The sequence below is a fragment of the Gobio gobio genome (genome assembly GCF_949357685.1).
Source record: "Gobio gobio genome assembly, chromosome: 3".
Classification (NCBI taxonomy): Eukaryota; Metazoa; Chordata; class Actinopteri; order Cypriniformes; family Gobionidae; genus Gobio; species Gobio gobio.
In genome coordinates this window covers 28,373,051-28,385,633 of record NC_137099.1, presented here as the reverse complement: position 1 = coordinate 28,385,633, position 12,583 = coordinate 28,373,051, and the positions used below count along the sequence as shown (strand labels likewise).

Sequence of the window (12,583 nt, the reverse complement as noted above, 5' to 3'; positions counted from 1 at the left end):
ATGCAGTGGAAACGTCAGTACAGACGAGGATCGTTTTCATTTTAAAACATTGTATAGCTGTTCACATGGCCAATATCAGATTCCAGTGTGAACAGATCTTGGTCCTGAACTGACCCGCATGTGCAAAAGAACGATAGAAAGACATAAAAGAACGCAGAATTGGGATGAATGTTGATCTAGAGTGGTGAATTCCACTTTGACTGTTCAGACTGAGGTCGCATTGCACAACATCAGACCTGTATCGGATTTAGGATCACATATGGAAGTGGCCCAAATCAGAATTGAAAAGGTCAGATTCCATGTGGTTTGTGCTGTTCACACTGTCATGAGCAAAACTGGAGGAATAACAACTCCACTGAAAAGTTTCTAATGAAAATGCATGGTAAAATGCTTCCTTTTTTGGGGGTGACTTGGGGTTAAAAACCATCTAGAAATCTTTTTAGACTGGTTGTTCAATTTATTTATTAAATTTTTTGGACCCAATTTATATTAGGTGGCCTTAACTACTATGTACTGACATTTAATTTATCATTTAATACAATGCACTTATTGTGTACATACATGGTTTTACATTGTACTTACATTTTAAAAAAATACCTGCATGTAATTAAATGTTTAATTAATTTCTGTAGTTACATTTGTAATTACACAGTTGACACTTCCCTTACACCTAACCCTACCCTTAAACTTACCCATACCACCACACCTGTCCCTAACCCTACCCGTATCCCACCTCAATATCAGCAAAGGTGTTTTGCAATACAATTTGAACACAGTAAGTACATTGTACTTATTTTTTTATGTAAGTACATAGTAGTTAAGGCCACCTAATATAAAGTGGGGCCAATTTTTTTTACTGAATTCTAATGCCAACGTACAGTACACAGACCAGTGCTGATTGGCCGTGTCAATACAGACAGGTGGCTGCCTTGTGGAGGGTCATAAAGAGTGAACGTTAGCCGACAGAGGCAGCATTCTGCTTCAGTTATGTAAACTGGCCAGGCCTGAGAACCAGTCAACCGGCACTAGGAGTTTGCATTGCCATTGACAAGGCTCTGGCAAAATGCAAACAGTATACATGTTGATGTACACACAAATACACAAATACAACCATGACTACACTAATGCACAACACACAATGAATGAATGAACGAATAATACAAATAAATAAATAAATATCTGCAATAATAATGTAATGTACATTATCGGCGTAAATAAATGTCAAAATAAAAAACAAATGTAAGTAGCATTTTCAATATATAAAGGTCTTTTGAAATATATATGTAACATAAAAAAATGATCATAAACGCCCAATGTCACATATGTGTAACATTACAGATCTCTCACAAGGAGGGGTTGTATTTTTAAAAAAAACTGCAGAAACATGTTACAAGTGGTCCATTAAACCTGTTTTATATGCCCCATAATTTTCCTATAAGGATAAATTGGTCCGGGTTCTTATGGGTTAAGTAATATGTTCAATCCTTTCACATATGGTAAGGGAAGAACACAATGGGTCAGATAATCAATTTCATACCATCCGATTGCTCATATAAAAAGAGAAACATCAATCCGCACATGTAATTAACTGTGTGTTTGAGACTCTGGAACTGTAAATGTTATATACAGTTGTTAATGTTAATAATAATGTACACTACTGGTGTAAATAAATTCCAACAAAAAAATATTAAGCAGCATTTTCAACATTGATAATAAAAACCATTATTAATAATTGATCACAATTAAGAAATGATTATAAATGAGCACCAAATCATGAAAATTGCATAGGAATAAATAACATTTTAAAAGATATTAAAATAGAAAACAGTTCTTTAAAACCGTTTTAAACTGTTTTACTGTATTTTTGTCAAATGATTGCAGCCTTTGTGAGCATATAGACTTCATTCAAAAACATTAAAAGACCTTGATAATTAGATTTTTTTTTAATCATTTGGATTTTTGAGCTGTAGTGTATAAAATACATTTTATGTTTTGAAAAGTTTAATTTAAATATCATATTTTTGTTTTATAATGCAAAAAATAAAAACTGTATATTTGTTTAAAGGGGTCATAGAATGACATTTTTTACAAGTTAATATGATTCTTTAGTGTCTAAATGAAAAGTTTGTAATATACTTTAATTAAAAATTCTCATTAGTATTGTAAGAAAACACTAATTTTACCTGGTCAAAACCAGCTCTGTTTTCAGCAAGTCATTTCAGTGTATGTGACTTTAAATGATAATGAGCTTTGCTCACCCCGCCCCCTCTGCTCTGTGGGGCGTTCGGTTCGACCCACCACAACACATGTGGAGTTTTGCCTTGACAACAGTTGAGGGTATATTTTCGAGAAATAATGGCAACGGGAGTCTCTGAGGACACATCTGAGCAACCTTATCAATTTGAACCGGAGTCGGACCCGGAACAAGATGACGAACCCAACGAAGTTCGAACAGGACGTTTCTGAATGGTTGGTTAATGTCATGTCACTTTGATCTATCTTTGTACTGGCAGGGTAGCGTAGTGAGATACGAATGCTATGTGTTTACTGATGTATACGTTAGTTCATTGACAGATTGATGTTATGTTATAAGATTTTTTTTTGACATTTCTTCTTAATCAGTAACAGACACCGTTATAAACCATGTACAAAAGTAAGCTTAGTGTAGTGTTACCACGTTAACTTTATCACCCGCGTACACAGTTTGTAATAACAAACATAACGCGTTGTTCATTATAAACGTGGGATTATGAATTATATTGAGAGCGTCATTCACAGAAAGCATGCCGTAATGTAACTTACCCTGTAAACTTTAGCCTCATTCGTCGTGAAGTGTGCAAGCGATTTGCAAAGATTAATATAAAGGTTAATAAAACGTTACACTCACTTCTTCCTGAGGTGCAGCAGGAACACGATCCTTTTTTCAAGAGCAGCTTATTAGCAAAACCTGCTTTATACTGACGCTCGTTTATAAAGCAGTCTACTGAGAAATGATTCGCGCAAACATTGACGTTGATCGGGGGGAATATTCCCTTCTCAAACAAAACTCAGCAGCCACTGGGTCTTCAGCAGTTCGGATTTAGGAACATCAAAATGACTGCTGTGTTCGTTATTACACCCAAGAACAGAACACCACAATCGCTTAGACGCCATTCTGCTCCAGAGTATCAACAATGGCGGACTGATGACAGCTCGCACAGGGCGGGTCTGTGTTGAAACGCTGCTGTCAATTAACAATCGTAGGAGGGGCGTACACCGTGTAACGTCACACGATCAGACAGCTCGATTTGAGACAGGGGAAAACATATAAGGAGATTAAAAAAAAACACTGGATGTATTTTTATCATTATAGGATGGTTGTGTACAGGCACTGCCAACATACATTTCCGTATAATCAACTTGTAAAAGTGCATGTACCATTATATGACCCCTTTAAAGGTTACTGCATAAATATTACAAACAAGAGAGAAATAATTTCTTGAGGAGAAGACAAGACATCTACAGGGTACTTTTAGGAAAAAACATTAGAGGTAAGGTTTTTATGATGACTTAGAGTAGCCTAAAGGACAGTTTCTGCAGATGGCTCTCTAGTTCTTCTCTGCAAATGAGACTAGACTACCACCACTAGACTACTGCTACAATAGGCTTTACACTTCTTCTAAAACCAATGCCATTCAGTTCTATCAATTCAAGTCACCTTCATTTATATAGCGCTTTTTACAATACAGATTGTTTCAAAGCCGCTTTACAGTGATAATAGGAAATGAATGCAACAAGATTGTTTTGGCTGTACAGCAGCTCTAAAAGAAAGTCATTGTTCAGTCTAAGCATGGTTCAGCATTGATTAATTTCCTATGTAAAAATCATGTTAATTTAGGGGCTGTTTACTTTTTCTTTTTTTTCTTTTCTTTTCTTTTATTGAGCAAAACACAAATTAACATCTACAACTTGACATAGTAATGTATACATAAAAGATAGTGACAGACATATACACACACATACAAGAAAAGAGAAAGAGCAAAGAAAAAAAGACAGCATAAGCTATAGATACATGTTTAAACAGGTACATTGGTAAGTTAAAGCCATATTTCATGAATCATAATAGTAATTATTATCATTAATTAAATGTCCCTTGCATTGATGTGGAAAAGAAAGGATTGTAGACGTAACCACACTGAGTGATAGATAGACATCAATATAATTTAAAACAACAGCAACAATAAAAATAATAGTAATACTAATGATAATAGTGGTGGAAGTAGGAGTGGCAGCAGTGGGCAGCAGTAATGATGACAATAATAATAATAATAATAATAATAATAATAAACTAATAAATGGAGCAGTCGGTGAAATGTTTTCAGATAACCCCATAGCCCTCTAGGTCCTGCAACCATTCCACCCCCGACGGCAAGCACAACCAACAACATGGTTTTCAACTGAAAACAAAACTTTTTATGCGTTCTGGCCATTCGTTTACACGACAACCGCGTTTTGGTGGCCTGAGAACGCAAACTTTGAAATGAAACACCATTATCATCTCCGCGTAAACTTAAAAAATGTGAATCTGTGAATTCTGGCACATGGGTATTACATGTTTAGGCATGCATGTTTAAATGCGTAGGCCTATGTGCGCAGGGGCGTATAAAGTCTTTCTTTACAAAGTGACTTTGCCAATTGCTTGTCTGGCATGCATAATACAGCGTTTTTAGTCGTTTTCACAGATCCGTGTGAACGGAACATCATTTTGGTAACTTTGTCATCTGTACAAAGGAAAAAACGATTCCGTTTTCAGTACAACTTTGTTGTGTAAACATACCCTTAGTTCATTTATCGATACAGCAGCTCTGGAGAAAACAGAGATGTCATCATCGAGCTCAGTTCAGTTCTAATACAATGTTGTCAAAAATATTGTTGCATATTAAGTTCTATCACAAACTTGCGTCAGATCAAATGTCTGCCACCTCCTTTGGCCAGTTATGACCACATAACTGAGGGCTTTAAAAAGAATTGACCTGCAATTGTAATTGGCTAAAACGGTGTCAGTGATTCAATTCAAAGTTAAAGCTATTTTAATGATCATTTTTACTTCAAGATCAAGTAACAACAAAAGCACATCAAAATTTGCAAGATCACCAGAATCTGCTGAATTTACCAGGTTGTAAAGGGCTGAGCACTCACTGAGATACACACGGACCGTGGCAGGAGCAAATTAGTGGCCATGTTATACACTGAACGCCTGACTAATTAGTCATGTCTATTATTCTAAACCAGCAGGCATGAGGAACACTAAGAGAAACCCAACACAAATAAACTGTCACCAGCATCAGAGGGTTATTTAGAGAGCCGTCAGATATGTTAACTCAGAATAACATGCTAGATTTGTCTGTCCTCTCCACTAGCTTTTTCCCCTAATTAAATTACAGTTGGGATAATTATAAAATAATAAAGATATTGCTGGATGGAACAGTGGATATGACCAAATCATAGTTCAATACCAGATGTTTTTTTTCAATTGAAATAATACTTACAGATGAGGTTGTGATCTAATTTATAACACAAATGAACAAGGGACAGAGTTTGTAAAGTCTTTTACACTTGACACAAGCAATCGAGAGTGAATTTATCACTTTCTTTCCATTTTTCACCTGAAGAGTGTGGGGGTGTCAAAGGCTTTTGCATGGCTTATAATGACAAAACTCTGATTTACATAATCCATCAATTGATGGCCTCTTGAACCATTTTGGAAAAACATAGTTCTGTTCGCACAGGAATACACACTGCACTTGTGCAGAACAATTTTCTGGGAAAATAATTCTGACAGTGTTTTACATCATTTAAAAAAAATGCTATATGATCTATATGTTTTTAGCGGACACTTTGAAGAGGCTAATTAAGTTTTACTCAATCTTGCTTGTCGGTTTGGACAGGTAATACAGCTCTATTGGCTTTTTGATGCAGGCAGCAGACATAGAGTATAAATCAACATAATATGTCAACATGTCAAGCATATTACAGATAAAGGTTAGTCTGTATGTAAAAGAAATAGGAACACTTTAGTTTAGGGTTCAATTCTCATTATTAACTAGTTGCTTATTAGCATGCATTTTACAAGGATATTGCTGTTTATTAGTACTTATAAAGCACATATTAATGCCTTTATGGTCATAATTCTACATGACCATATTCTACACCGCTTAATCCTACCGATACCTAAACTTAACAACTACTAACTGTTAATAGGGTAACACTTTAGAATACTGTTCCGTCATTAATGAATAATTACACAATAACAAATAAGTAACGCAATATTAACATTCCAGTAACTACTATTTACTAACAAGAAACTCTGATTAATAAATTAGTAAGTAATAGCACTCAGTTAAATGTAGTAGTTCACTTTTAACTAACTACTATTTTTTCATACCTCCCAGAGGACTACTAAGAACTACTATATACATTTTCATAATTAACATGAATAATGCATTATATGGGTTACCATTACCTTCACTTTAGAATTAATTATATATTATGCATTATTCATGTTAATTATGAACTTGTATAGTAATTCTTAGTAGTCCTCTGGGAGGTATGAAAAAAATAGTAGTTACTGATTAGCTAATAGCTAACTATCACATTCAAATAAGCACTATTACTTACTAATTTATTAATCTGAGTTTCTTGTTAGTTAATAGTAGTTATAGAGTGTTAGTACTGCATTACTCACTTGCTCCCGTGTAGTTATTTATTAATGAAGGAACAGTATTCTAAAGTGTTAAGCAGTAATTAGGGGTTTATTGAGGCAAAATTCATAGTTATTAGTTATTGATAGTAATTAGACCCTAATCTAAACCAAGGAGAGTTTAAAAAAAAAAGTTATATTATTATTATTATTAGGTCAGACATTTTCAGGAAAGATCAGCAGAACAATCAGCCCCAAACAATAAACACATTACATACACAAGAAGTCCCAATTTTTGTTTGTTTGTTTGCTGTCAAGATTTTCAAATCTGTGCTCACGGAACTCCAAGGAAAGCGCTGGTGATTTCTACAGAATTAAAATTCCTGTCATTCTGGCACAACTGCCACATTTTAAATACTATGAATGGAACACTGCTTACTACATAAGGAATCCACTGCCTCCTGCTTCTTTGGGGTTTTTTTCTTTCTGTTTTATAAATAGTTTGTGAAATGCTGATATTGCTTTTTTCTGTAAAGAAAACTTTTGGTGGTGAGATAAAATAAGACGAGAGATTCCCTGATGGCATCATTCCGGTTATTCTGGTTCATTCTTCATACTGGAAATTGCAGGTCAAGTTAAGAGCGTTTCATTATCAGATGCAGTATCAGATGTAAAATTTTGGCATGCAGTAGGTTACATAGATAAAAGTACAGAAAATGCTTATAAAATAAAGATTTTATGCAGAATCCTTATTGTAAAGTGTTACCAAATGAATAATAATAGCTGCACATTATTCATTTTAACAAAGTGCATCATTCAGATATGTGGCAAACGTACCATTTAGATTACGTGACCCAAATTTCAAGAAAAGGGCTTGTCAAAGATAAAGAGAAATCTTCTAAAATGGACTGTCAGCATGTATTAATATAATTATGTAATAGTATTTATAATTATTAATTGTATTGACAGAGCTGTTGCATGTAATCAATTAAATGCTGTAATGTGTAGAATTAAGAGTGCTTGGTGTAAGACTAATTGTTTTGATGTCCTTTGGGGGGGCGGACCATATATTTATTCAAGGTTTTCTTTTCTTTTTTTTTACTCTGATGACGTCAGTGATAGCATGGACAAAACATGGGGTATTAAGGTAAACTCTTTCTCTTAAATGTAAAATCCTGTATGTGATGGAGAGAAACATTTTATGACTCATGCAAGCATTTTCTGCCAACTGCACAAGGGTGGGCAGCCCTTAGGAATTATCCTCTATAAATCCGCCAAGCACAAGAGATTACCCTCAGATGACAGGTGAGGAATTTCTTTGTAAGCCCAAGAAATGTTTAACCTTTACAGAGAGGCTCATTGTCTTGGCGTCTGTCCGAGGAACAACCTATCTCAGCATAACCACTCAAACTCTCCAGGCTCAAGACCCCTCATTTGGCCTCAAGTGCAGATTCTCACAGAAGAGGTTTTGCCTGAGTATTTGCTAAGTACTAACTTGAAGCAAACCACTGAATGTAATGCATGAGGCCCAAGTGATCAGGTCAGTGAGGATGCTTAAGGACAGAATTTTATAATTCGCCTAAATCAAGAAGACCCAAAATGAGAACAAGTATTTAAACAGGGCTATTTCCACTTAAAAACCAAAAAATATATAAATATTGGTAACAATACCAGCAACTGCGTTTTTTATTGCCTTTATTAAACATCTCCCCAACATGGAAACAGGATCCCAGGCCTAGGTATCAGCCTGTCTATACCCACACACCAAAATGTGACCCAGATTTGCATGCTGTTAAAACAGAGGGAGGCACACACTGTGGCTTATAATAACATATTTACATCTTCTCACACAGATGAAACCGCCTGACACGGCACTGAAGAAAAAAAAATTCTGCGGAGGCAATGGAGTTTGTGTTACCACTAAACAGGGCTATTAGAGCTCAATAATGCCACACTTTAGCCAAAATAAATCCCAATCTGTTTTGCTTGCTACAAAAATAAACTGGCTTGTTTTCCATTAGTTGCCAGAGATCTAGAAAAATAGGATCTCGAAAGAGAATGAGCTGCATGTAGGGGAATAATAAGATGATCAGAGACACTAAACTGCATAAACAGAGACAAGTACTCAAATATTTGATAACTTTAAATCTGTAGTTTGTTTTTTATTTTAGGCTATTTTTTGTCTGGGGAGAAAAGGTGCTTTAGGGAGTACAGTAGCTACCTGAGAGTCTTGGGGACATAATCATAAACAAAAAGCATTTTGTGATTCTGAAGAATTTTTTACAGGAAATACACTCAAAATTTGTATTTGTTGGCTACAGTGTACAATGTACTCGTTTCCACAAAGGTTGAAGTAAATAAATGTTAACGATTGAGAGAGCACTTCAATATATACAAATCTGCAGAGGCATGTGCTTTCAGCCACGTGACAGATAACCTGCTTGAGGAGGTGTGGCTAATAGCTCTTCAGGTAGTGTGTTCCTTGGGTAACACAGGCAGTAATTGACTGCTCACTTCTCTCTTCAACATTACGAAGACCACCGTCAAATAAGGCTGTTTATGTGAGTGCTTCCATATTTTTTGGTCTTACAAGAATTGCTCAGATTTAAGTGCATCACTGCATAAGGACACACCTGACGTTACAGATGAAGTGCAAAGGAACTGATATTTCTGGTTGGGGATTTTAAGGTCTGCATTATGACTGGTATTTTTTCACCAGAATATATCCAGCAAGCAAAACCCATTTGTTACTCCTGACAAAGAACCAAGCGAACCAAAACTGTGACAGTCAGACTATCGTGATTTCCAAGCTCTGCTACCGTTGGGACTCAATCTAACTAGTCATGCCTGTGGTTAAAGTGGAGAGTGATTCTCCCTCGGAAACCACTCTTCCAGTGAATGACAGTCTGAGAGCAGAGCCGCAAAGAGGGCGCCGAAGGAAGAGGCCCCTTCAGCGAGGCAAACCACCATACAGCTACATCGCTCTGATCTCCATGGCCATAGCCAACTCGCCCGACCGCAAACTCACTCTGGGAGGGATCTACAAGTTCATCACAGAGAGGTTTCCTTTCTATCGAGACAACTCCAAGAAATGGCAGAATTCCATCCGCCATAACTTGACACTCAACGATTGTTTTATCAAGATCCCCCGAGAGCCTGGTAGACCCGGAAAAGGCAACTATTGGTCGCTGGACCCCAATGCTGAAGACATGTTTGAGAGCGGAAGCTTTCTAAGACGCAGAAAGCGCTTTAAACGCAGCGACTTCACTACGTATTCATCGTACGTGCACGAGTCTCCAGTCTTCTCGCCAGTCCAGATTGCACGCTCTGCTTACACCAACTCGGTCTACTCCAACATGGCCGTGAGCCCGCCATATGCACAACAGCTGCCTTCCGCCTACTACCAGTCTTCAACTCCGAGCTTTGGCGCAGGTCAATCGAGGGTCTTCAGAATCAACTCTCTCATTGGGTCACCTAGCCGGATGGGCCAAAGCGCAGAGATGATGCCTCAGCAGTCTTGCCGCAGTTTCAGTCCTGAGAGTGGCTCCTGCAGTTTGGGTGGACCAGGCTTCCAGCATCAGTCCTGCAGCGGGGAGACGGTGCTGTCGTGTTGTTCTAGCTCCTCAAACAACATGGCATTTGCCTACTCCGGCCCGGGACATGGACAAACTCAGGTATCATATCCACAAGGTAGCACCCAGGCATACGGGCCAACAGGGAGGGTGGCCATCTCCAGTTTGTCTCCCATTGCTGGTGATGCTGTCGGGGACCCGTATGGTAGAACATCCCCTGCACAGCTGGGCTCTTTTGTTCAGTACAATAACTCTGGTCCAGTAGGAAGCTCAGGAGCCTACATCAGGCATCCAGCTTACTCAGGTAATATGGACAGGTTTGTGTCTGCCACCTAACAAAGAGAGAGGATCTTTTCCCATATTGAGAACCGCTGGCACAAAGGAACATTTGGGAAGACAATTTTAACTAATAAGAAAAACATTGTGAAAAACAACTGTGATATTTAAAATGTTGTTGATTTATTGTGATTCCCTCAATTTAGTAAATTGAAATGTTAATGATCTCAATTTACACATGTACAGACCTTTCCAATTTTAACACTGTAAAAATTCACAAAGTGCTCAAGTTAAAGACAAATGTTTACAAAGGTCAAACTTTTTTTTTTTTAAAGGTCTTCTAAGCAAGGTGTTTTTTTAATTGTTTGAGTGAAATGTGTTCATGTGCTTTGTATATGCTTTTCTTACTGCCATCTGTGGTAAAATATAAATGCTTCTTTGCTGCATTTACTTTTCATTGAATTAAGTCGCTACATCTGCTTAATTCAGTGATATAAAAATGTTTCCACAAAGGCTGTGTTGCTGGACCTTTCAGAGGATGAGGATTTCTGAGAAATCCTATTTATTTTTTTCCCCATTTAATATTGAACATATACACAACACTATGGTCTAAATAAAGATACATCCTTCAGCGGAACACTAATTTACATACATTTTAATCTATTTTACTTGTTTTGTTTTTTAAATGCATTTCTAAACAGATCATCCCAAATTATACTTCTCTACTGGTTTTATATTATTGAAAAATATTACAGCATATTATATTTTAAATATAATTTGAAAGAATAAACATTCAACTCATTCATATAGCACTAAAATCATTTTTATTTTTATAATTACATTTTTAATTTTAATGTATATTAACTAAGGAATCAATGTGTTGATTCCATTGTGGCAAGCTTTCAGTTAAATGTTTATATTATAGTCTGCAGTTAGACGCAAATTAGCAGCAGTTGTTTTTAATGTTGATTACACTGCACATAACAAGTACAAAATTATCCAAAATGTTCAGAATATGTGCAACAACAACAAAAAAAGGGGTGAGGTAAAATCATTTCCAGACACTCTAAAAAAACTACGTTTCCAAAGTCAGGAACCATTCAGTGAACAGATCTTAAAAGAAAAAAAAATGTCAGTGTGAAGAACATTAAAAAAAATATATTATATTAATAATAAGTTAATATCTATTCTTTAGTGCAATGGAAAGGTTCCATGAATGTTAAAGGGTCTTCATGGATCCATGCCAATAAAGAACTTTTATTTTTAAGAGTGCAAGACTGTTTTTGCCTTTTATGTTTAAGTTTTATTAGAATTCAAGTCTTCCAGTTCCACAAAATAGATTGTGATCTGTCAGCACTGAAGACTTATGTCTGTCCTATCACTCTCCATTTAAAAAAAAAACAAAAAACATGCATTCCATTTTTTTTTTAAGGAGATCTTAACAAGACATGTACTAGTAAAAGTATACCAGACGCATGCTGAGCCAAAATAGAAAACACTAGTTAGGTCAATGCTGCAGAATAATTTAGTGTAGGTAAAAAAAACTAACTAACGAAATCCGTAACTCTTTTAAACACACAGTTGCAACCCACAAGCAATGGATACAGCAATAAATGGGATAAACTGCATCCAAACAAAAGGGACAGATACCAAACAATTAAACTCAAAATATCCTGAGCTTTTAAAAAATATATGTAAATCAACTCCAGTCATTAAGCAATGTAGTATGTCTCATGACTCAAAGATCAGGGTAGAGTGTAACGCTGCCATTTTTGACAAGCTTGTGAAGTCGGCAGTGTTTGCACAAGGATTAACATGAAATTTGTCAACATAGTGTACATGTCCTGCAGTATTAGTCACAAATTCAACAAATCTGTACTTATCCAACAAAAGGAATAGAGGAAAGCTAAATATCTTAATATGGTGAGAAGGGAAAGTTTAGCAGTCAGCTGCGCAGGTTTTAAATGGCAGGCCGAAGTAGAGACCATGGTATTGAGAATCAGTGAAGCAGAGTAACACATTGTGCTTGAATGGGTGGATTAAAACATCACAACTT

At 36.3% G+C, this 12,583-nt stretch overlaps 1 protein-coding gene across 1 annotated transcript; it reads left to right on the top strand.

Annotated features, from left to right (window-relative positions):
- The first annotated feature begins 9,176 nt into the window (after positions 1-9,176).
- Positions 9,177-11,637, top strand: foxe1 (forkhead box E1). Its single transcript, XM_079812148.1, has 2 exons — positions 9,177-9,240; positions 9,399-11,637. The coding sequence occupies exon 2, from the start codon at positions 9,523-9,525 to the stop codon at positions 10,585-10,587; it is 1,065 nt and encodes a 354-aa protein (XP_079668274.1). The 5' UTR covers positions 9,177-9,240; positions 9,399-9,522; the 3' UTR covers positions 10,588-11,637.
- The last annotated feature ends 946 nt before the right edge of the window (positions 11,638-12,583 follow it).